The 24,157-nt window shown below is 43.0% G+C and overlaps 1 protein-coding gene across 12 annotated transcripts in view; it reads left to right on the top strand.

Moving 5' to 3' along the window:
• Positions 1–14,132, top strand: part of PLCL2 (phospholipase C like 2) — a 241,414-nt gene extending 227,282 nt beyond the window's left edge. For 11 of the 12 annotated variants that reach the window (XM_053261759.1, XM_053261751.1, XM_053261756.1 and 8 more), the window contains one exon: positions 1,587–2,762. In XM_053261759.1, the coding sequence (XP_053117734.1) occupies positions 1,587–1,766 (180 nt within the window). In that variant the 3' untranslated portion in view covers positions 1,767–2,762. Of the gene's footprint in view, positions 1–1,586; positions 2,763–2,790; positions 2,919–6,121; positions 7,268–12,954 lie in introns of those variants that run through there. The other variant, XM_053261758.1, reaches the window with a different exon arrangement.
• The last annotated feature ends 10,025 nt before the right edge of the window (positions 14,133–24,157 follow it).

The raw sequence follows: 24,157 nt of genomic DNA, 5'->3' as shown, positions 1-24,157 counted from the left end.
TTTAACAGATTAAAAGAATACAGTTGCCATAGTTCCATGGATGGATATTATCAATTACAGAAAACTTATAGTCTCTTTTATTTAATTTTCCAATTATGTGACTCAGGGAAAAGAAATTTAGTCCATTTGAATCTTTTATTTTATTTAAAATAAAATAGAATAGAATAAATAAAATTGGGTAGAAATGTGAATATAATGTGAATGTTTCTCCTTAGTTCTACAAGGAGCTGCTGTATGATCTTAGGCCAAAATTACTATCCAGGCTGTTTCTCCAATAGTAGCATAGTCCACAGGAGAGTGTGGATTCTTCTGTTATCCTCTAACTCTGTAACTCTGCCATGTTTGTGGTCTTCTGCTCTGCAAAGCAATTGCACCATTACAGAAAGTAAAGGAAATTGTCCTAGAAACTGTTTTCCTTATTCTCTGAGATAAACTTGCTACCATATTACCAGCAATTCACAGAAAGGCATTTCTGCCACTAGTACAAGTGACTTGTGCCAAAATGAATCTTCCAAATCTTCCCCATAGGCTAATTTTCTTAAGTACCAAATATAATTCTTGTCCCATAAATCATTCAGAGACTATTTACAGGAGGAGCTCTGCCTGGATGGAGGATAGCCTCTTTATGAGACCATTTGCACCTGTTCACAGAGGTACGAGGGATGAGGAGAGAAATAGAGTCAGTTTGCAGAACATAGTTAAACTTATTGTCAAGCACAGGGAAAGATTAAGGAGCAATCTTTAGCAGAATTACCATTTCTCAGATTACCATTTCTCAGATTTCTAGGCAGATTAGGAGGATTAATCTGAGGGGGTGGGATATATTTTGAGCAATATCATCAATCTTGGATTCCAAATGATTTATGCTTTGCAGAGTAAACTGCAGTATGTCCACCATTAACTCACAAAAGTGGGACAGCATAGCCTTCAGTTCACATTCAGAGACTACTTACAGGTTCAGGAACTCCATATGCAGAGTTCTCCTGCCTACACATTGAGCTGTAGATAGGACAACTGAGAACAATCCAGAACCTTAAGTGTACATGTATGAAAAGTTCTCTCTTGGTAAGGCAATACTTATTCCTGACATTGTGCATCAAGTTTTCATTTCCGCAAAGAAGAGAGCAAAGGAGCCCAACTGTGGGCATTGCAGTTCCTGGATCACAAGCAATAAAGCTTCTCGTGGTTCAGTGGATTCTTAGATTCCATCACAAACACTAAAACTCTACTAATAGTCTGTTGCCAAGAATTGTTTTATGGGAAAGATTCTATTCTTTTAAATCAGGGCTGCTCAATTTAGGCCCTCCTGCAGATGTTGGCCTACAACTCCCATAATACCTGGCTATTGGCCACTGTGGCTGGGGATTATGGAAGCTGCAGTCCAAAAACAGCTGGGGGGCCTAAGTTGAGCAGGCCTGTTTTAAATGTATTCAATTAATTGGATAAAGAGCAATCCAACACCATGTCTGTGTGCCTTAGCTCAAAGTAATCTGGTTTTCATCTTCATGAACAGTGCTGTTATACCATAAATCAGGACTGGAAAATGCTCTCATTATTGATAGTGTGACTGCTTTTGCTCTTAACAGGGCCAGGCTGATCTTCTCAAATATGCTAAAAATGAGGCACTGGAGAACCTAAAGCAAATCCATTATGCCACTGTTTCATGTGGACTGAATAAGCCAGGATCTGAAAATGCTGAGGTGTCAAAGCCCCGTCGAAGCCTGGAGGCTATACCTGAAAAAACAGGTGAAGAAAATGGAGAATGAAGGAATATTCTCATCATTATGGAGTTTATAACTCTACAACCATTGTAGCTGCACAGGACATTTTGCTTTGCACTTACTGTTGCGGGTGGGGGGAGGGGAAGAATCCTGGAATTTTAAAAGCACAACTGGAGAAGCTAATTACTATCCATAAAAACTGTGAATGTACGTAGCAATTCTTTGGGCAAAAGCAATGAAATTGTTTTAACGTGGAAATAATATTGTTGGCTAAAACGCTCTGTATATATGTAAAATACGTCACAACTCAGTAACCTTGTGCAGAAAATATCATTGGTGTTTAATACAGAAACAAATTGGTTTTTCCTGAGTGGAAACACGCTCTAATGGCAAAGGAAGGAGCTTTTGTCATTGCTCGGTAAAGTGCCTTGATTTTTGGGAAAAATTTAGGTGTGCACTTCAATTTCCTTGAATTAGGAGCAGTTCAGTTCTATAATGGTTTGTGATAATTAGGCATGTTGTTGCACACCTGACTTTGAAAAAAAATCGGGGCTGAAAATGTAAAGAAGTGCACACATTTTGCAAAATTGTATGATTAAGATACCTGGCAGTGTTCAGGTTTGAAAGTGCTACTGTTGTTTTGAGGTTCTTTTCTGTTGTTGTTGAGCCATAAACAAACAGGGGAATGTAAATACAAAGTGCTTACTCACAGCACAGTGCACTGTGGAGAGCCATTGCATAGAAGGAACATGTGCAATCAGTCTGTCGTTAAATGCCTGAGTAAGGCACACCTATTTCCACCTAAGAACATCTGCAGATGTCAATAGCTAATGTAAAAGTGACCAAACTGCAAGCAAAGCATTGTAAATAGTTTTAACATTTTGTGAAAGTGAAAAAGTGTTCACATTAAAATGCTTTATGATACTACTCCTATGTTATTGACCTAAATGGAAGTTTTTACTTTTTGTTTTGTTTAGGGTTAAAATAGCATTTTAAACTTGCAGATCCATCAGTATCCCGATTACATGGTTTTAACACAGATTTGTTTCTGTTCTTATTTTTTTTCCAGTCATACAGCAGTAAATAACCTCACTGTAAGCTGAATATACAAAACAAGATCTGCCTCCTAATATTTCTGCTATAAACAATAAAATGGGGTTCAACATCACAAGGTGCAATAAATTTGAAGCAAATGAAGTGAGTTTTCAGAGATTTAAATGGTCATTTTCTTCAGTGATATTGATTTCTTTTCGCACCCCCCTCAATACTGATTTCTTGACTGCTGGGTTGGGGGATGCTAGACAATCAAGCCATAATTTTCCACGTTGATTTGAAAATGACAGATTAGGTTCAGAATGTTTGATAGTTCTGGGTATCTCAAAAGCTCCCTTGCATCTAGCACAGCTTGCTTTGGTATTTTAACCTATGCCCCATTTTAGATTCTCTCCCGACAATTCAATCATAATGTAGAAATGTCCTGCTCAAAGAGAATTTCAGTTTAGGTTTTAATGACTCAAAGACTGCAGTCATTCATAACTAAAACCACAATTGGAACTGGGATCAGTGGGGAGTGGGTGGGGCTGGTTGTTTAATATTAAAGCTGCTGAGTGCCAGGCTAACCTGCTGCCATCTTTTTAAGCATCATCCTGGAATGCTTAAATTATGTCTCTCTTTTTGGAACCTGGTCTGTTTTCCATATGAGGGAAAGTTTGAGAGGCACCTCAGGAAGAACAAAAAATTGGGTAGGAATTTTCTGATGCTAACAGGAAAACTCTAAATATGGTAAAGCAGGGATCATTAAGGCTTTTTTCCATCCGGTGCTGTGAGAATGAAGGAGAAAACATCTTAATGCTTATAACCTTAAGGGGACAATGTGTGCTTAAATGGAGCAAGATTTGGCCCTCAAAAAACACACACACCCCTTTTAAAAAGACACTAGCTGCCAAGATGCTCAGCCTGCCATCTTGATAACACTCATAAATGCTTACTAGTCTGCAGCAGCCCCAATGCTTCAGAACCAGCAGTTTAACAAACAGTGCGTCCTCAGCTTTTCTCATTCTCCATTAATGGGAAAAACTGCCAGCACCACCATTGATTCTGAACAGTGTCAGGGCTGCTTACTAGTCCACAGCAGCCCTGGGGTGGAGTATTACAGAGAGGAAGGGTGTGCATCATGTCAGCTAATCTTTTGAAGCAGTTTGACAAATAGTGTGCTAAGTCTCCAGAGCGACTATATTATTAATTCTTGAAGATGGACCAAGGTGGATGCATGGGGATGTTGCAAGCCCTGCCCCACAAGGGTGGGAGGGAGGAGAGCGCACCAGGAGCCAGTTGGGACCGCAGGAGGAGGGGGGAGGTGTTTGGGGTTGCGGGGGGGTGGGAGGAGGGAGAGGCAATTGGGCCGGCAGGAGGAGGGGTGGCAGGCGCAGCCCCACCACCCCGAGGAGGAAAACGGTGAGGCGGAGGGAGATGGCGGCAGCAGGATGGCCTGGCCCTGACCCCCCGAGGTAAGGCAGCGGAATGGGAGGGCAGCGAGGTGGAGGGAGCTGGTGGTGATGGGACAGCCTGGCTATGCACCCCCCAGGGTGAGATTGTTGTGGTGTCGGCATCGGTGGGTATGGCTGGGCCCAGCTAGAGGCACAGATGCTCTGCGCCCAGGCCCACTAGTTTACCTTATTAATGAGGGGAGGTTTTATTCTGCTTGATCATCTGAAGCACGTTAAAGGTTATTTTGAGCTTCCTCTACAGCAGGCCTGCTCAATTTAGCCCCCCCCCCAGCTGTTTTTGGATGACAACTCCCATAATCCCCAGCCACAGGGGCCAATAGCCAGGGATTATGGGAATTGTAGGCCAACATCTGCAGGAGGGCCAAAGTTGAGCAGCCCTGCTCTACAATGTGAGTCATCTGCTTGGTCAACAAATTGCAGCTGGGGGTGATCGGAGTTGTCTTTCAGCAACAGCTGCAGAGCCAAGGAAATGGAGTGATTTCAGGATGACTCAGAGCCAAACTACATGTTATGTTAAACGTGTAGTTGGCCTCCTGTGTTGTTGCATTTGACTGGGTTTACACAGTCACAAGGATCCTGGTTAAAAAGATAATCACTAATCCTGATTACCTTTTTAACCAAGATCTTTGTGATTGTGTGAAACCAGCCATGTTCTAACTGAAATAGCTGCAGGGTGATCAGGACTGGGACAATGGTGTTGGAGGAAGGAGCGTTAACTCTCTTCCTATCACCATGCTGTTTTATCAGATTGAGCTCCCCTGTAGCTGCTGTTTCCCACAGGAGAAAAGCTCCCATTAGCTCCAGATAAAGGATACAGCAATTGTAGGGAACCCTATTTGAATTGGGATCACAGGGGTGGGGTGGGCAAAGTTGCCCCCATGGTTCTGATCCTGATTGCTTCTTCCCCTTGTGGCCACTATTTTAGTTATTAAAAACAAGTGTCTGAGTGTGAGTCAAACTACATATTTAAAATAATGTATAGTTTGGCCCTACCAAAGACCTTTCATCAAGAAAAAGCTTTTAGAGGAAGCTATTTATCTGTTCTCTTGCATCAGAAGGATGTTTTTCATTTTTCAAGATGCCTTCATTGATACAACAGTGCTGAATCTTCTTTTTGCCCTTCAGTGATGCCTCAGTCTCCCTATACAATGCGCCTCATAATTTATCATTCAAGCATTATGACAATTTGTTTCAGTAGTTTAAAGACTGTTGTTTACTGTAGTAGTTGGTCTTTCTTCAATAATAACAGGCTGTTAGAAGTTCTATAATAGTCAGAAGTGACATGGTCCCTGATGTGGTGGCTGTCATCTATCAATGTGAAGGGGTCCTGAAATCCTGTCTTTGATAAGCTTTTACAATTACAGTCACCCCTCGCCAACTGCAAGGGTTCCGTTCCAGGAAACCTTCGCGTTTGGTGAATTCGCGGTTGGGAAGCAATAGGGAATAATTGAAAATGGGGCTAGGGGAATTGCAGTTGTGAAACAACCGGAAAATACAGCAAAACATAGAAAACATCCTCCCTGATCCCCGGAAATGACCCCCCTCGAAACCCCAAATTTCAAAAAAAATCTCGCCAAACCATGGATACTTGAGTCGCAGTTGGCGAGGGTGGTCACAATTTCCCCGTCGCGCATATTCAAATCCGTGATTGGGAAAACCGTGAGTGGTAAGGGATGACTGTAGTAATAATTATACTCCTCTGCATTCAGTGCTCCTGATCATGCATAACCCGAGTGTGAGGCTGTATGGGTGTCATAGCCACCTCCATGACATATGGGGCATGGTGCCAGTACTGTGATCTGTCAAATAAATGTATCAAAGCCAAGTTCACATGAATAATCAACTGTTTACAAATGTTGTGGATAAAACAAATGCACATTTGTTTTTCCACAGCTGCTGGAATATGTTTTGATTCAGACACAGACGGATAAAACATTTTGGTATAATCCAACTGCCTTGTTGTCTGAAGCCATCATCACAGACTGTCATCCTTTACCAGTCTTCAAGCAACTCAGCAGAGCTGGCGATGGCATTATCTCCCCACCCCCCGGACATTTGCATGAATACTAACTTTTGCTTTAGCTTCCTCCACTTTCAAGAAGTCTTGATGTCTCATTTCTCTACCACCATACAGGCTATCAGGTTCCACCATCTACCTGGAGCTCCTCTACTTTTAAACACTCCAGATGTTTGTTGTCACAGTTCAGAGCAAGTCTAAACCTATCTAGCTCATCCCTCCCTTATATGAACATCTTAAATGCATGAAAGTTTCAGGCCAGCCACTGCAAGATTAATACCTCAAAACAACTAAAATCTCTGGGAAGTTGTGCTTGCTATCTGTGCCTGATCTACTTTTGTTTTCTTTACGAACAGAAGCTTCTTGGTTAAGACTAAATCACAGGAAAAGCACAGTGCAATGGTTTCCTTTGATGGTGCAATCCTATTTGCTGGGGCTCTTTGTACTGCATTGCTCTTTTCTTCTAAATAAAGGCAATTGAATGTAGATCTGCAGATGGAGCAAGCCAAGTCTCAAGGAAAACCACAGAAACTTTCCCAAATACTGGTTTTCAACTTTCAGTAAATATGCAATATGACATCCCCTTCCTGTTTTGTACTGCCAGCTTGGTTCATTGGCTCAGGAAGCCAGCATCAATCAGAGTACCAAAGTCACATCTGCTTTAGCTGTATGATAGCAAGAAATCAAATCAATAACAGAAATAGTTTAGCAGGACTGTTGGATAGGCCTAAGCAACAGGCAGAGCAATATTGAAAGTGACATACTGATAAAATGAGATTGGGGATTAGGATGTTGACTGCCAGGCTTCAGACCGGTCACCAGAAAACTGATGACAGCTCCTAGTCAAGCTTTGTTACACTATCCAAACCAAAGCTGTATCCTGCCATTCATCACCTGTTCCCAGAGTGAGATGAAAAGCTCTGTCTCGTCCAAGAGAACTTCCAAAAGTTCCAACTTTTCTTCTGTCTTGTCCCTCACTAGCCCAAGGCAATATTCAACTGATGGCTGTAGACTCTCCTGAGGTAGTCATTCTGAGGCTTTCAAGTTCTTGTTTGACTTTAAGTCCCATCATAGCCCCCACAATGGGACAAGAAGAGACATAAAGGGCCTTTTGTTTGCGCTTGCATTTGTACATATCAATCCCCAGTGCTCTTGGCAGGCAGGGGCGTATCTAGGGTAGGGCAGGCAGGGCACATGCCCCCGGCACCACTTGAAGGGGGCGCCATTTTTTTAAATGAAAAAAAAAATTAATGGCCACCAAAAAGAAAATGGCCACCACGTATGCTCAAATGGCCTCTGCAAGGCCCTAGTATCTGGGGAAAGTCAAATTCTCCATTTATTTTTAAAACTTATGTAATAGTGATGCTACAATGCATAATAGAGAATTAGACAGGCACTTCTGTTTAGTTTTCCAAGTACACCATATAGTATTTGGGTATTTCATGAGCCCCAGCATACTGAAATTTGTAGTTTTCTAGCATTTTTTGGTCTGGCTATGTCCACTGCTAAATAGTTTTTGAAATATTAAAAGATTAACGAGCTTAACTTGTATTTTTGAGCTGATATTATGGTAAAGTTATCTGAAAGATGGGTGTCAGATGTTTGGACAGGGGGCGCAATTTCAGTGCTTGCTCTAAGCACTACTTTCCCTAGATACGCCTCTGTTGGCAGGAGTCTCCATTTCATGGGATAGAACAATCACTGTATGCTATTCATTGGCATGGACTCAGGAGTCTCCATTTGTGTCCCTACTTTCTCTCAATATGAGACCCATGCTGGAAGCAAATGGATCACTCCCCAAGGTCTCCAAAATGGGATGTCATGTGAACAACCGGTTCAAGAAGAAATGGCTTGCTGAGAAATGCTGTCATACACTTTTGGGACAATTGTATCGAAGGTGGGGGTGCCATTCTGGGCAATGAAGCATGTGCACCAGGAACATTATTAGAAACAATTTATTTATCACAGCATAAAATATTCTGAACACTATCATGTAAACTCCCAAGGTATATTATTGTGAGTTTATTTGATGTGTACATGTTGTACACATACCGGATGCAAAGTTAGTGCTCTTGTACTTTTAATGGTTATGTAGAAAAGGAAATTCAAGAGATAATACACCTTTTCTTATGTTCAGCAAGACAAATTGCACCTGCTGGTATTCCCTAGTCTACACAGCTATTTAAAAAAATCAAGATTAGTCTCCTTTCATCTGGTCATCCTAGCATTGTATGAGTCAAACTTACTCCTAAATCAACTAGCAGTTTGATACATTACTTTAAAAAATGTGGAGCTTTCCCTCTACAGCCACCCCCCACACCCAGGCATTCCTGATGTCACAAGCAAAATACTTGTCAATGCTCTATTTGATTAGACTGGGATCCAATTTACTTAATCAGTTCAGGTGGTAGCTATCACATAGCCAGGGTGTCAGTGGATAAACTTGCCTCCTCCAGCAGGTGTGTCACATGATTAGAAAGCGCTGCTCTGTGATCGCCATTTCACACTCGAACACTATCATAGAGCAGTATAAGTTATCACAAGATAAGCATAAATGTTTGAATTAGCTCTGGGTTATTGCTGTAACACTGCCAAATGCAGTATAGTGTTACTGATTTCAGCAAGGAATAGAACACACCAATACCACCTAGTTTATCAAATTAGTAGCTTTTAATAGCCAGCCAATGCTTTTCCTTCCTCATTAAAAGACAGTGTATTGACAGGAGGCTCCATTTGGAACTTTCTGCTAAATCACTTAAGCTCTGTTGATATGATTTTTTTTTTTTTAAGCAAATGCTTACTTTCTCCCTTGAAAGCTTATTGAAGTAACTGAAGCATTTCCTTCAAATGGATACTGGGTTGGGAAAAGTTACAGCCTGTTAAGACATAATCATTTCAATCAGTTGTGAAGTCTTTGGCCTAATGACGTAGCAATGCTTTCTCAGAATTACACAGACCACTTAATTAGGTTATGGAGAAAACCAAAATTAGCTCCAGAAGCCTAACTCAGAGCACCACTGTGCTATGTTAGTGTGAATAAGCTTTCCAGCTGTCTGAATAATCCTAATCTTAATAATAATCCTACTAATAATCCTAATCTAAACCAGCATGGTGTAGTTAGAGTGCTGGGCTAGGACCGGGGAGACCCAAGTTCAAATCCCCATTCAGCCATGAAACTAGCTGGGTGACTTTGGGCCAGTCACTTCTCTCTCAGCCTAACCTACTTCACAGGGTTGTTGTGAAAGAGAAACTCAAGTATGTAGTACACCGCTCTGGGCTCCTTGGAGGAAGAGCGGGATATAAATGTAATAGTAATAATAATAATTAATTAATTAGGAAAGACAAAACCACTAGAAATCCTTGCCCTTTTTCCTTTATTGCAATGAGGTTACAGTATATAGACATAATCAGGGATGATAATAATAACACATGTAATTATAACTTTTTAAAAAAGAGGGGGGGGAGAAAAAAATCCCTTAACTCAGCTTAACATAATAGGAAACAACCAATACAGAACAGAAAAAGAAGGGATTTTTAATTTTAAAAACACCACCTTCAAAAACACCACCTTTGACTTATGTTTCAAAGTATAAACAGTTGGAAGTTCAACCAAATTACTAAGAAAAAGAAAGGAAAGAACTTGGTTTTAATTTTTGTTCAACTATCTCGAAGGTTCACTCATTAGAACCTTTCAGCAGATGGCTGCCTATGTTTCTTATTTGGCTGGTAACAGTTTAGGCCTATTTATAATTTACAGAATGGTAATTGATCATAGTACAACCTTAAGTGCCACAGTGGGAAAATGCTTGACTAACAAGCAGGAGGTTGCCGGTTCGAATCCCCACTGGTATGTTTCCCAGGCTATGGGAAACACCTATATTGGGCAGCAGTGATATAGGAAGATGCTGAAAGGCATCATCTCATACTGTGCGGGAGGAGATGGTAGACCTCTCCTGTATTCTACCAAAAGAAAACCACAGGGCTCTGTGGGTGCCAGGTGTCGAAATTGACTTGACAGCACACTTTACCTTTATTTTAATTGTTCATAATGTAAAGGTTTGCCCAATAGGGAGAGAGATTACAAATATGGGCATAGATCCTTTTTTGGAAATAAATATGATGTGTCACCAATTCTGAGCAGGCCTCTAGCATTGTCATGAGATGTGGCATAACCACAGGATTTTGAAGGAAAATAACCCTGGATACTTTAAACATAAACCAAACAGCTTTGCCTCAAAAGTGAGTTTAGTGAAGGAAGTGCTTTTATAAAATGTCTAATGGATACAAGAAATAATATTAGGGCCATCCTGAGTGATGCTATTCCTTGCAAATATCATGATGGCACAGACTACTGCACCAATGCAAGGTCACAGTGCAAGATCACACATAGGCACATATGGGAGGGGTGAGCCACATGTGGCATTCTACTATAGTTCAATTTGTTGGAAGCGTACAGCAAAACAAAGAACACTTATTAATGTAAGTATTTAAAATATTCATCTCCTGACCCTTCAGCACACTGCTTCTCAGGGCATCTTACAATAAAAACACAGGCTTACCTACTGTGCAGTGTCCCATGGGCATTTTGGGCACTGTGGGAACTGTTGTGTGCTCCTAACACAGCATGGAAGCAGTTGTGCAGGAGCTCTTCTGCACACATGTTGGCAATTGAGCAACTGCAGTTCTATGACGGTGCAACCATTATTTCCAAGGGCTGTAGCATCACACAACTATGTTCGCACAATTTCCAACATTTGCTCAAGGGCACTCTTGTGCAACTGCATGCACTCAGTGTTAGCAGTTCCTGCTGTGCCCCAAATGCCCATGTGACACTGCAGTAGAGATGTGCACGAGCCAGTTTGGCAACTCTGGGAAGCACCGAACTGGCTCCCTAGGCCAGGGAGCGGTTCCCTTAAAAAGGTAAGCTCGTTACCTACTTGTCCCCACCCCACTACTCTTCTGGTGGTATTGCCTGCTTTCCAAACAGGGTGCATGGTATCGGCTTTCCAAACAGCCTCTGCATAGTATCGGCACACACATGCTCTCCAGCCACGTGCATGCTGACGCCACATGGAGGCTGCAGGGAATTGTGCCGCAGCCCCATTTGGAGAGCATGACCAGTTGGAGAGCGAGCACCGCCACTGGCTGCCCCGAGCCATCTGTGCACATCCCTACTGTGCAGTATGTAAGCCACCATAATACTATAATAATAATAAAACCAGCAGCAAGTTAAAAGAGGCAGAGCTGACTAAAACTTTAAATCTGGAAGCTAATTTAAAACTCAATTTAAAATGCTTCTTTAAAAAGGAGACGTTTCAGTTCTTTTAGAAACTCAGTCAAGGAATGAGACTGCTGAAGCGCCTCAGGGAGGACATTCCAAAGATGGGGGCACTGCTGAAAAGGCCTTGTATCTGGGCTCCACCAAACATCCTTGTTGCTGCATTGTGAACCAGTAGGAGCTTCTAAATGGTCCTCAATGAACATATGAAGCTGCCTTATGCTGAACAGCACAATCTCACTTTTCTGTTTTGTTGTCCCAGCAAGTCTTCCAGATTCATAAAGGTTACAGAGAAGCAAGGATGACCTTGATGATATACTCTGCATTTAGCAGGGAGATTTCTCTGCTCATAGCAAGCAAGACTGTCACACTGTCTCAGTTGCATCAGAGATGCTTTCTGCATGAGCTAGCTGGGCTACTGCTCCCATGCCCTGATCCAGAGGTTCACACAGTCTGCTCCGTTTGCTTCCATGAATGGGTTTGTTCACACTCCCAGACCTTTGCACATAACAGTTGGGGGGGGGGGGTGTCTCCTGATTTAAATTATTGGGAAGCTTTTACATGGGAGGGGAATTCTGTGAATGTCTCAGAGCTTTCTCATTTGTAAACCATTACCAGATTGCAGCAATTTTCTAAATCTTGTTGCTGTAGATGGAACTGCTGTAACAGGTTTTGAGAAACAAAAGAGAGATCCTCTTGTTTTTGCAGAAAGCAGACATCTCGTAAAGATGCCCTGGTCTGGGACAGAGCTACAATAGGGTGGATAGGTCCAAAGGGCCCATGCTTGCCTGCATGGCCCTCCAGGGCCGCCTTGCCCTGCCACAGATGCAGCCATGCTCCCCTGCTCTCCCCTGCTGACGAGCTCACCATCCAGCTCTCCACGGTGGTGTACCACAGTGCCCATCCCCAGTGATACACAGCACTCCTGCAGCACACTGCTGCTTCCCAACCACCAAGTTCTGATGGTTCCAAGGCAGCTGGGAATGATGGCATTTGGGGTCAGAGCTGGCTGGAGCATGGGCAGTAGATGCATGCCTCTGCCATCACTGGGGGCGGGGAAACCGCTACCACACCTCCATCATTGTCGCTGCCAGGGAGTCCACTGCCGGGATAGAGAGTCCACCACTGCCACAGGAAGGCTGCCTGTAAGAACATGGGCCACCATTGCCCTCTCTGTGCCACTGTCCTGACCAACAACTCTGGAGTATACCAACTTGAATACATTCATGCATAGTACATCTGCTGGTGGTCTGGGTATTACTTTATAAAGAAGTAAATGTGCTTTATCTGATCACTCACCAGTTCATCTACATTACAAATTTAAGTGGCTGCAGTCTTTTAAATAGTTGTGGATATTTTGACCCATGAAATGCCACTCATACAATATGCACACTCCGCAAATAAATAATTGGGCTTCTCTGTCAATTTCAGACATTAACTTAATTGTGTCGTGCTGTGAATAAGGCTCTAGACTACCACTCAGCAGTTCTCCAAGTCTCTGAGAGATTTCCACCATGAGCAATGTTTTTCAGATGGTGTTTACAACTGACCTGCTCAACCTCATTTATGATGACATCACTGGAACCACAGCCTGTGCCTTTGATCACTCCAACGCACTCTCTCTGTTTCTTCTACTGTGTAGGATTTGCATCAGTGTTAAAGGAGTTGCGGACTGGAAGGGAAGAAGAGTGTTTCATAGTGAGGTGGTTAAATGCCATAGAACATCACAACAACTGATAGTGTGAGAAATGAGGGTGTGTGTGAAAGAGGGAGCGATTAACGATGCAAAGAGTTTATCAGGAAACCGATGCAAAGTTAATGGCATTTTACATACAGTGCCTCTATGAGTTGTTTCTGTGCGGTTTTTAAATGTCATCTAACTGCATAAATTCCATTCAGATGTAGCCATTATTATGAGAGCATCCATAACAGGAAAATCTAATTAGGGGATAAAAGGCTTCTGAGGGATGAAATCCTTTTTTCATATTGAAATGGTAATGAATTAAATGCAACTCAAGGATATTATTTTTTATGACTAGCACAGAACTAGCAAACCTACCACAACATAATTAGGTGAGCGGGCTTTTCTGCTTCCCTCCTCACTAACATTGCCAACAGTCGTATTATATGAGAAGTCCCTCGCTCTTGTCCCCTACAGGACAACAGGATCCTGCCCCCACCCCATATTATTGGGAGAGCCAGGGGCTCAGCCTTATCCTGCAATGCATTTGCACTGAGTCCTCTGAAGCCTGGGTGAAGTCCATATTATAATGTGAAAGAAACAACAAAGTTCACAAAAGAAGTCCTAATTGTTCTGCAAAGTTGCAGAGCAACTGACTGTGTTTATTTGCATCTTGCCATTTGCTAATAGTTTACTTATCAAATAAATAGACCCACAGATTCCTGCTGACTCACCACTTCCGGCAGATAAAGCAGCCTTTCAGTGATGCTTTCAGTGACAGCCACAGCAAGATCGAGCAGGGATGGAGAGGGGGAGAGAGAGAGAGAGAGAGAGAGAGAGAGAAACTGGGGGATTCTGTTAAATTTTCACCTGACACTTGCTTTATGTCTAAGTGGAATGTTCTGTGTGAATAAGAAGTTTTGTGAAATCATGGGGCTTGTGTTGTTTTGTTGTTGTTATTATTTTTACAAATGCATTGCTACTCAGGCTTCTGATTACCCCTGGAATGACTCCACCCCCAGATGACCCCGCACCCAAGACCCCACCCCTCCCACTTGTGTCCCATTTTCAGGCAATAGAGTGTTGGCAATCCTGCTCCTCATTCACTCACTCTTTTTAAACCAATCTAGGTGCAGATGCCGAATATAGTTACAACAGCATGATGGCACCCATGGCTAAAGTGAATGCTCATATCACTTTCTTTCATGTATGCCCCATCATAAATAAGCACACTTAATACATGACTCAGCCTGTTCACTTGTAGAATTTGCAGGAATATCATCTAGTCCCGGTGGGTGACTTGCTGGTGGGCTAACTCTACTACCCACTCCAATGCTCATCTGTGGTGTGCTTCTTGCACACTCCACCACTCACTGCTGTCAGGTTGGTGGTGATGCACGAGAAGGCCTTCTCTGGTGGCATCCAGCACATGGAACTCCCTGCCACAGGAGATTCAGTCCGCTCCTTCAATGACAGCATCCCATCACTGCCTGAAAATGTTATAATCTGTCAAGCTGTTTCGAGTCCTGCGCTTTCTACAATTTCTCTCTCCCCTTAGCTATTTTTAGGCTGCCCTTTTAATAATTCTACTGTTGTTATCCTATTAGCTGCTTTGAACACCTCCTGACTGAAGGGGAGAGGCAGAATATACATTCAACAACACCAAAACAACAAACTTGCTCTACACACAAACGGGCCAATGCATGTGGTAATTTATAGCGTTTATAGCAGTCAGGGTGTGAATGGAACATTTATATCAGCAACTGTTTTTGCCCATGGCTGCCATCATGGCTTTTGGGTCCAGTACACAGACATACATTCATATCATGCAAACTATGGATAAAAAAAACACCTTTCAGATTTTAGCCAAAATTGGTTACAATAGGCCACTTGCCACATAGTCATAGTCCATCACCTACGAGCCCTTGATGGATAAGTTGCAGCCATGCCAGCCATCCTGTCTTAACAAATTGCCAGCATGTGTGAAGGACCTAACATTCCAAGCAAGCCGTTCTTCCCTTCCTGAGTCTGTCTGATGCAAAGCAAGACCATCATATCCTTCGGGCGGCTGTAATGAGAACTACTGTGGAGAGGGATTGTCAGCCCAAATCACAGAATAAATGAGCAAATAAGGCTTGGCAGTAAGAAAAATGGAGATAAGTATAGCAGAGCAACCAATTACCAAGAAAGGGCTTATTTTTCCTCCTTGCTCTGCGTGCTTCGTAATGTGCCTTCTTGATCTGGGTCTGCATGAACGACAGGAACTAGAGCCTTCTGAACACAAAGCTTTTCAGCTGGCATCTTCTGAAGAGTTCTGCAAGCACACAGCATCAGAGACCAAGCCACAAAACAGCCTAGGTGTTACTATATGACCTGTTGCCCTGTCACTCCTCGGGAGACTTCAGGAATAGCTTCTATGATCAGCCACACATCTCCACTCCATTATATGCAGATAACAACAACTGTGGGGAGGGTTTGCATTTGCTAATTGAATGGATTCACTTTCCAAAGAAGAAAGAAGAGGCTGGAGGAGTGCTTTTAACTCTTCTCTGTAGGCAGCCTCTGAGAGCTGTGCTGAGGAAGATGGCAAGGCAGTTGTTTCCTTGCCCAAGAAGTGTACTCACAGGAAAACAGTGGTAAGGCTGATATGTCTCCCCACCCCCATAATATAAGGTCAACGTGAAAACTTGCTTTATTAAGCCTTTATAGGTATGGTATCTGTGGATGGGGTTATAGCTCAGTGGTGGAGCAGCTGCTTTGCATATGCTTTGGAGAGGAGAGCTGGTCTTGTGGTAGCAAGCATGACTTGTCCCCTTAGCTAAGCAGGGTCTGCCTTGATTGCATATGAGTGGGAGACTTGAAGTGTGAACACGGTAAGATATTCCCCTCAGGGGTTGGAGCCACTCTGGGAAGAGCAGAAGGTTCCAAGTTCCCTCCCTGACTTCTCCAAGATAGGGCCAAGAGAGATTCCTGCCTGCAACCTTGGAGAAGCTGCTGCCAGTCTGTGAAGACAATACTGAGCTAGAAAGACCAATGGTCTGACTCAGGATATGGCAGCTTCCTATGTTCCTATCTATGTTCCATACAGAGACAATCCCAGGTTCAATACCTGGTATGTTCAAGGAGGACTGGGAAATATGCATCTGGAATCCTGAAGAGCCACTACCAGCCAGTGTATAACCTGCTTTTAAAATAAACTCTCTATAAAAGCCTTGGGTGGTAGATGACAAACCCCACCCTCACAGTGCTAAACCAAGCAGGGCACTGCAGGAGCGCACATGCTCTCTCTTGCTCACACACACTCTCTCTGGAGAATCTACTCTTGGCAGCCAACATGTTGGAGCCGAGGTGGTGGCGGCAGCAGTGCTCCGAAGGGTTGGCAGATGAGGAGGCAGTAGCAGTGCCCAGCCAGCCCAGCACCAGCACCAGCACCCATAGCATGGCCACCCCCCACAAGGGCATCTTGGCATCACCAAGGATATAACTATATAACACTGGCTATAACTACTATTCATTCATTCATTCATTCATTCATTCATTCATTCATTACAGATAGTTATAAATTGCTCTTAAAATAAAATATCAGTGGCTAACATGACACACAGCCTTCTGTTGTCCTAACGCTTTCTGCCCTGGGGTTGCTGCAGAGTCCTAAGGGACCTGCTCAGAACAAGCTGTTGCCCTAGCTGTGCTTCTACTGTTCTCCCCATTAATTGCAGCAAATGGGGGAAAGAGTGGAAGCGCAGCTAGCTGTTTCCAAGATAGCCTGTTTGGGGGCCCCAGCAGCACCCCTGCTGCTGATTTGGAGCTACAGGCTTGTAGTTTCCATTTTGTCTCTCTGAACTCACAGGATCATGGGCTCACCATTTTCTTGCATGAAGCTAACTCACAAGGGCGTGTCACTTGGCTGGTAGCATGGGGGAAAGATAACTCCAGCGCAAGTCTAACACGTGGCTGTAAGAGAACTCTTCCTCTGCTCTCCTCTCTTATTTCAGTGCAGGTGAGGAAGTTGAAGTAGACACTTAAGTGCTATTCTTCTAACAGGGACAGCCAAATACTTCCCTCCATGTCAGCAATTGGATTAGCTTTCAAGCTTATCACCATAGCAGGAAGGAATAAGATAAGTGATAACAGGCTCATCTCTCTAATAAGAAGTGTTAATGGTTGGCTTGAGGCTCAGGAGGCACACTTGTTAACACATTCCAGCTCCTATCAAGGTGCTTCCTGACCACACGAGATAAGTTCTAATGCACCCATTTCACCCCATCCTGCACAGGTTTCTCAACCTATTCACCTCATTGTGCTGTTAGAACATACCCTACGAAGCTTGAACAGGACAAAATGTATTCTTTTGTCTCTCATGTATGCCACCCTTTTCAGCAGAAAGATGTGGTCAACATTCCCAATCCCCCCCGGGCAAGACGTGGCCTATTTCTGTCCCCAAAACCACAAATCAGTGTGTCTCTTCTCTGGCTTCACCTATCGCATGTTCATCTGTCTTGGCACCAGCTTTACCATCTTGCATTTCCTTCCCAGAGAGCTTTGGCAGGCTCCTTCTTCTCCTGCTGGGAGGCATTCTTGTGGCTGCAGTAACCTTTCCAACAAAGAGCCACCAGGAAAGACCGCAAGGCCTGGAGCCTGGTTTACCTCTGCTCACCTGCCTTGGCTTGCCACAGCAGCCTGCGCCTCCCTCCCAGGCAGGTGCTTCTGAGGATGCCCACTTGGACGATGTCTGTCTGCAGCTGAGGAAAAATAGGAGGAGGAAGCCTTCCAAGCAGCTTGCTCCTGACTTGCATTTATCCCTGCCCTCGCTTTTTTGCACGCATGTCAGGAAGGATGCAACAGGCTTGGCCTTGATCCGACCTCCTTGCATCTGACATCAGCGTACAGGGGGTGTGGCATGGAGCATGTGCAGTGGAGAAACCACTGGGGGTGGGGGAGCTTCATCCCCCAGCCACGGATATGCTCCCTAGACTATGCTCCCTACAGCCCTGATGCTTTATCTACTATGCAGAATGAGTAGAACACACAGGTACTGCATTCACAGCTGTGTAGATTGGTGGAGACAAATGGATAAGCATAAAATAAGTGCACGAATATTTTTGGGTGTGCACTAATCCCGCACAAGAGAGCTGTGAAGGTGTGACTGTGTCAACCACGATGCAGTGCCTTCTTTTGGAGGTCCTGTGTGGCCACCCATACGTACAAAGGCTGTTTATGATGTGTTCATCCCTTTGGTGCTTCCTTCTCTACTGAACCTGAGAATGTTCTTGCATGCATTGGAGTTCTGTGTGCACACTCCTGGAGCTCTGGTTTAGGGACCTTTCATCAAGTCCTGAAGAAACCAAAAGTAGAAGCCAGTGCAAAGTTCTATCTAACCTGCAGATCAAAAAGCTAGAAGTTGGACGATATTGAATGATGACCATGGGGATCCAATATTTCTTAGAAATCTTCATTAATGACAATATTCCTTAGAAATCTTCATTAATGACAATATTTCTTAGAAATCTTCATTAATGATTGACACATTAATAACTAATACTTCAACTGAAGTGCTTGAAACAGAATTTTGGAATGTTTTACATTTTCTCCATTAACCCCCCCCTCCTTAAATAATAGATTTAATGATTTAAATATCATAGATTAAAAATCATGCATGGTGTGGGGAAAGTGGATAGAGAGAAATTCTTCTCCCTCTTACATAACACTATAGCCAGGGGTCATCCCATGAAATTGATTGCCAGGAAATGTAGAACCAGCAAATGGAAGTATTTTTTCACACAGTGCATAATCAACTTGTGGAATTCTCTGCCACAATATGTGGTGACAGCCAACAACCTGGATGGCTTTAAGGGGGGTTTGGATAACTTCATGGAGGAGAGGTCTGTCAATGGCTACTAGTCACAAGGCTGTGGGCCACCTCCAGCCTCAAAGGCAGGATGCCTCTGAGTACCAGTTGTAGGGGAGTAACAGCAGGAGAGAGGGCATGCCCTCAACTCCTGCCTATAGGCTTCCAGCAGCATCTGGTGGGCCACTGTGTGACACAGGATGCTGGACTAGATGGGCCTTGGGCCTGATCCAGCAAGGCTGTTGTTATGTTCTTATAGATTTCTCCAAAGAGAAGCTCTTCTCTTGTACTAAGGGTTTAATAAAAGCCCCCAGCCTCATAGAAAATGATGCCTTTTGGGCTCGTAGAAGTTCAGTTAAGCCCAGGGTTAGTTGCCTACGGCTTTAATCCTGCTAACTGGGCAAAGAGGCACCTTGTAAAGTGGGTTAGCATCAGAGGAGAGCAACTGTCCCTAGTCAGGCAGCATAGCATCTCTGCAGTAACTCTTGCTGGAGCATCTTTTGGGTTGTTTTTTAAGACTGTGATTTGTTTTGGGAGAGGGTATGAATTTTTCATACCTTTTGCTATGTAAACTGCTTTAAGAACATTTCATTTACAATGACATTTAAATGTTAATAAAATAAAATATGATGATGATGATGATGATGATGATGATGATGCATAATTACCTGGGAGTAATTCTTTTTGAATATAGTGGGACATCTGAGTAAATATGCATTGGATTGAGCTGTAAGTATACAGATGAAAGTGAATGTATTAATGTTGATTGTGTGTGTGACTCTTTGAATACAAATAGCACACTTCAGGGCAATTTCCCAGCAAGTCTCAGTGTAATACACTCTTTTTCAAAATAGAATAATGCAGTTGACACAGAGTTGGCAACCAATTTAAGTCAAAATCAAATTAGAGTCCATTTAGCTTTAGGACAGCATGAACTACAAGTGGGTAGGCAGAAACTGCTCCCCCCCACAATTATATGTCATAACTAATACTGTTTATATTCCATAATGATGTAATTCAGGTAATCAGTCTCATGTACAATAAAAGGCCATTTATCTTTATTGTTTGCCAGGCATGGTGTACAACACATTCACAATTAATTCAAAACGTTTTAGAGACTAAAATCAAGAAATTAAAATAACCTTAGCAGTGTCCATTAGCACAATTAGATGCTCAAGTAGTCAAGTGGCAAAAGCCTGACTTCACTTTCCGTAGAGTTGCCATGAGGCTGGATTTTGCTTACTCAAATGTCATCTATTGATGACAGGGGTGCAGCTATAATTGAGTGGATGGGTTCAAAAAACCCTGAGGGCCCCAGCTCCTGAGAGCCCCCCCCCAACCACCCCTCCCTATTTTCTTCATCATCTCCCTCGCTCCAAGGGGCTGCTGGGAAGAGGGGCTAACACTGGCCCCCTCTCCCCTAGCTACACTCCTGGTTGATGATATAGCCATTCCACCCATTTTGCATTAAGGAAAAGATACAGTGGCCACATTCACATGTAATATGGAACTTGTTTCAAGGGGCAGAGGTTTGCTCACCTATTTGTGCAATGCTGGTTCTGCATGGCGACTGACTCGATGTTCTGTGTTTCTTTAAACTCCAGTCTGAACCCTCGGATTGTAGTGAGTTTTCTAGCTGCAACCCCAGATCAGATGCAGCCTGCGTTACCTCTGAATTTGGAACTGCAGGCTGTGTTTTCTTCAGGGAAGGGGAGGGAAGAAGCTGAGGGAAGAAGCTCCTCCCTTAACCTTGACTGTAATTGGTTGTGCAGGCTGTCCTTCATGCAAGAAGGAAGCCCGCACAGCCAGTCCCCCCCTCCTCTCTGCAGTTTTGCAATTCTGAATACATTCAGTCTCGCAAAACGTCCAAATTCAGACAGGATAGTGAGGGGAGGGGAGCGGAACTGTGGGTCTATTGGACCCGCGGTTCCACGTTACGTATGAATGCGTCCAGTGAGCTCTGTCCCTACAACTTAACTCTGATCAATTGCAATGTGGCTTTTCTCCTTCCAGTACTGTCTTCCACAGTGGTCATTTCACCTGGCTATTAGGTAAAAATGGGGACCTAAATTTGCTTATTTTCCTCTTCCTGCTTCATCCCCTCTCTTTTTTGTATCATGTCTATTAGAATAAAATTCAATCACCACCTAAGCGATAACTATTAGACCGCAAACTGCTATGACTACTATTATGATAAATATTTATATCCTGCTTTTCAACAAAGTTCCCAAAGTGGTTTACGTAGATATACATACATACATACATACAATAAAATGGCTCACTGTCCCCAAAGGGCTCACAATCTAAAAAAGAAACATGATAGGTACCAGCAACAGCTACTAGAGGGATGATATGCTGGGAGTGGAAAGGGCCATTTGCTTTCTCCCTGCTGAATATAATATAAGATAATCACTATTTTTAAAAGGTGCCTCTTTGCTCAGTTTGCAGGGGACCACTATTTTAAACTGTAAACTACCCTGAGTACTTTGGCAGAAAGACAGTATATAAATGTAGTATATAGCTAGAAATAGAGCATCTTCCTTACTTTATGTACTTTGTATCTGCCCTATACTTCAGACTATGAGTAGGTAAACATTTAAACAAACAAAAATGCAAAGTTAATAAAGCAAATAAAATATACCATTAAACAGATAAAATTATTTTTAATAAGGCAATCTTATATCGCTTCCAGAACATGTAAGCAAAACATTTTGAAAGCACAAATGATAGAAGCCAGGTCCAAATCCATTACAGCTCATGCCAGATACTGATGTATTTATTTAAAAACTTCTAGACCTTTTTAATATGGAAAATTCACAAAGCAGCAGCAATCATTTAAAAAACAAACAAGTTGCAATGCAATAAACCAGACTTTCCTGCACCCCCCCCTCTTTAATACCTGCTCAACCTGTCCCTTTGTAAACAGACTATTGCCAAAGACTCCATCAGACTCCAGAGGAAATATACTCTCTAAGGGCTGCCCTGCCCATTCCTCCCCCACCGCAACTGAACTGAAGGCAGTGGGAGTAGGAAACAGTCTCATGAGACAGATGCGACTCTTTTCCAGAAAGCAGCTCTTATCTCTTTTCAGTCAACAATGAGTCCACGTGGTTACAATAAAAGGCATCCCTCTGTTTGTTATGGAGCCCGCTGTGAAGAAGCACAAATGCTAACGCTGTACAATTAGGTGATAATATATATAGCCTTCAACTTTGTGCTTTCCTATTGGTATCCTGCTGATAGACTAAGAGCAAACAAAAGCTCATGTTCTATTAGCATTAATGCTGAAGTACAAATATGAACAAAAAGCCATTCTTCAAAAAGGAGCTGCTTGTATTTCCCATCTCTCATTCCAGGACAGCACTTCTGAGACTCAGATGATACATCACACACAGTGATGTGATTCTTTCCTCTGCCCTTTTTATTTGAACTTAAAGCAGCCTAAAGCAGACTGCATCTGAGCAGAAGGGGTGGGTGGGTGGGTGTAGAAAGGGTTGGCTTCAGCCTGGGGCGGGGTTCCAATTTGAACCACCAGGTGTTGTTGAATCACAGCTCCACTCATCCCCAGTCACAATAACCTTTGACCACTGTGGCTGAGGATGATGGGAGTTGTAGTCCAACATAATCTGGGGATCTGTTTTATAGCTGTTTCTCTCACAAACATAAAGTAAACTTATATAGATTTAAGAGTTTATTCTGAGACAACTCCATGTTCTCCTTCTCCCTTCCCTCCCTTTTCCTTTCTGACTCCAGTCTCCAACACTCTCTACATGATCCCTGCTGGGACAAACGTCTACACAACAAAACATAAACGAAACTGGCTAGAATACAACAGGATCCAAGTTTGAGAGTTCCTGGAGTCATCCCTTTTTCTACTGCCATGTTCAGCTATGGATTCTCCGGGTTTTTCTGCCACTGGTGAAAACGGAGCTTAGCAAGGGTTCTGTGGCACAGAAAAGCTACAAGAAAGTAAAGGGTTAAGTAGCTTCTCCCCACCTAACCTTCTTCAGACACAAGTCTGGCTCAGGAACTTCGCTGAATGTATCATTTCAGCTTTCATTACCTTACTATACAGGGCCGGATAGGTTTTGCTTCTCATCTACTCTTGCCCTATAGAGCCCTCCTCCCCCTGCCCCCGCCGCCTCTCTTTTTATAAGAAGACTATAAAATACAAAACATATGCATTGTAAAGGACAATATAAGTTAGGTTGTAAGTGCCGACCTTTTGAATGAATGAAAAAAACTGCTTAGAAAGATTTTTTACTTAATTTGACAGCTAAACCACGTCTTTGGCAGAGAGCATTGCCTAATAGTTTCTTCAGTTTCATCTTCCTTTTTCTACAAGAAAGAAAAGAGAACAAGAAACTTAACATGTTCAATAAGCAGATATTTCTCTAGAAAGGTTTCTCTCATCCTAATTAAAAGATCTGTTGGAAAGTATTTGAGGAGTTTAATTGTTATTCAAAAAGTGCACACTGCAGCTTACACACAGATCAATTTTCCCGTTACCCTAGCGGCTGGTTTGGCTGCTGCATCCTCTGGCCCCTGGAATCATGTGGGGGAAGGACCATGTACACTCAGCCTTTCCTCTCACCCATGTGCTGTCATTCCATTGCAGGGGCGTAGCAAGGTTGGAGGGGGCCCAGAGACAAGATTTTGATATAGGCCCCTCGCTGATATATATACACACAAACACACTTCACAATATATAGTGCACTCACACTCACATCCCCAATATGAATAGGGTGATTATCTAGTTCACAGGGAAATCCAGCAGGAAATTACAGGGGGTGCAACAAGAATTTCCCCCATAAAAGACTCCACTCCCATATAAATATTGGGGCTTGGATTTTCTCTCTCTTGCAAATGCACTATGCCAGCGGATGTCAAACTAAAATTTGGTGGTGAGCCAGATTAGATTCTGATGCACCTCTGGTGAGCCACACATTGCCTTATGCCCATCTCACACCACCTATCTTCCTCCTCCTCTCTGCTCTTTCTCTCATTCCTTTTCCTTTTCTCCCCCCTCCCCTTAAATTAGCTGAATTCACGACTTTTTACACTAAAATACACTCTGGGAAAGATTGTTTTTTTTAATTTTTAGA

Source organism: Hemicordylus capensis, chromosome 6 (genome assembly GCF_027244095.1).
Source record: "Hemicordylus capensis ecotype Gifberg chromosome 6, rHemCap1.1.pri, whole genome shotgun sequence".
In the NCBI taxonomy this organism is placed as follows: Eukaryota; Metazoa; Chordata; class Lepidosauria; order Squamata; family Cordylidae; genus Hemicordylus; species Hemicordylus capensis.
The sequence above is the reverse complement of the archived record's forward strand: the minus strand, read 5'-3'. Positions and strand labels throughout refer to the sequence as shown.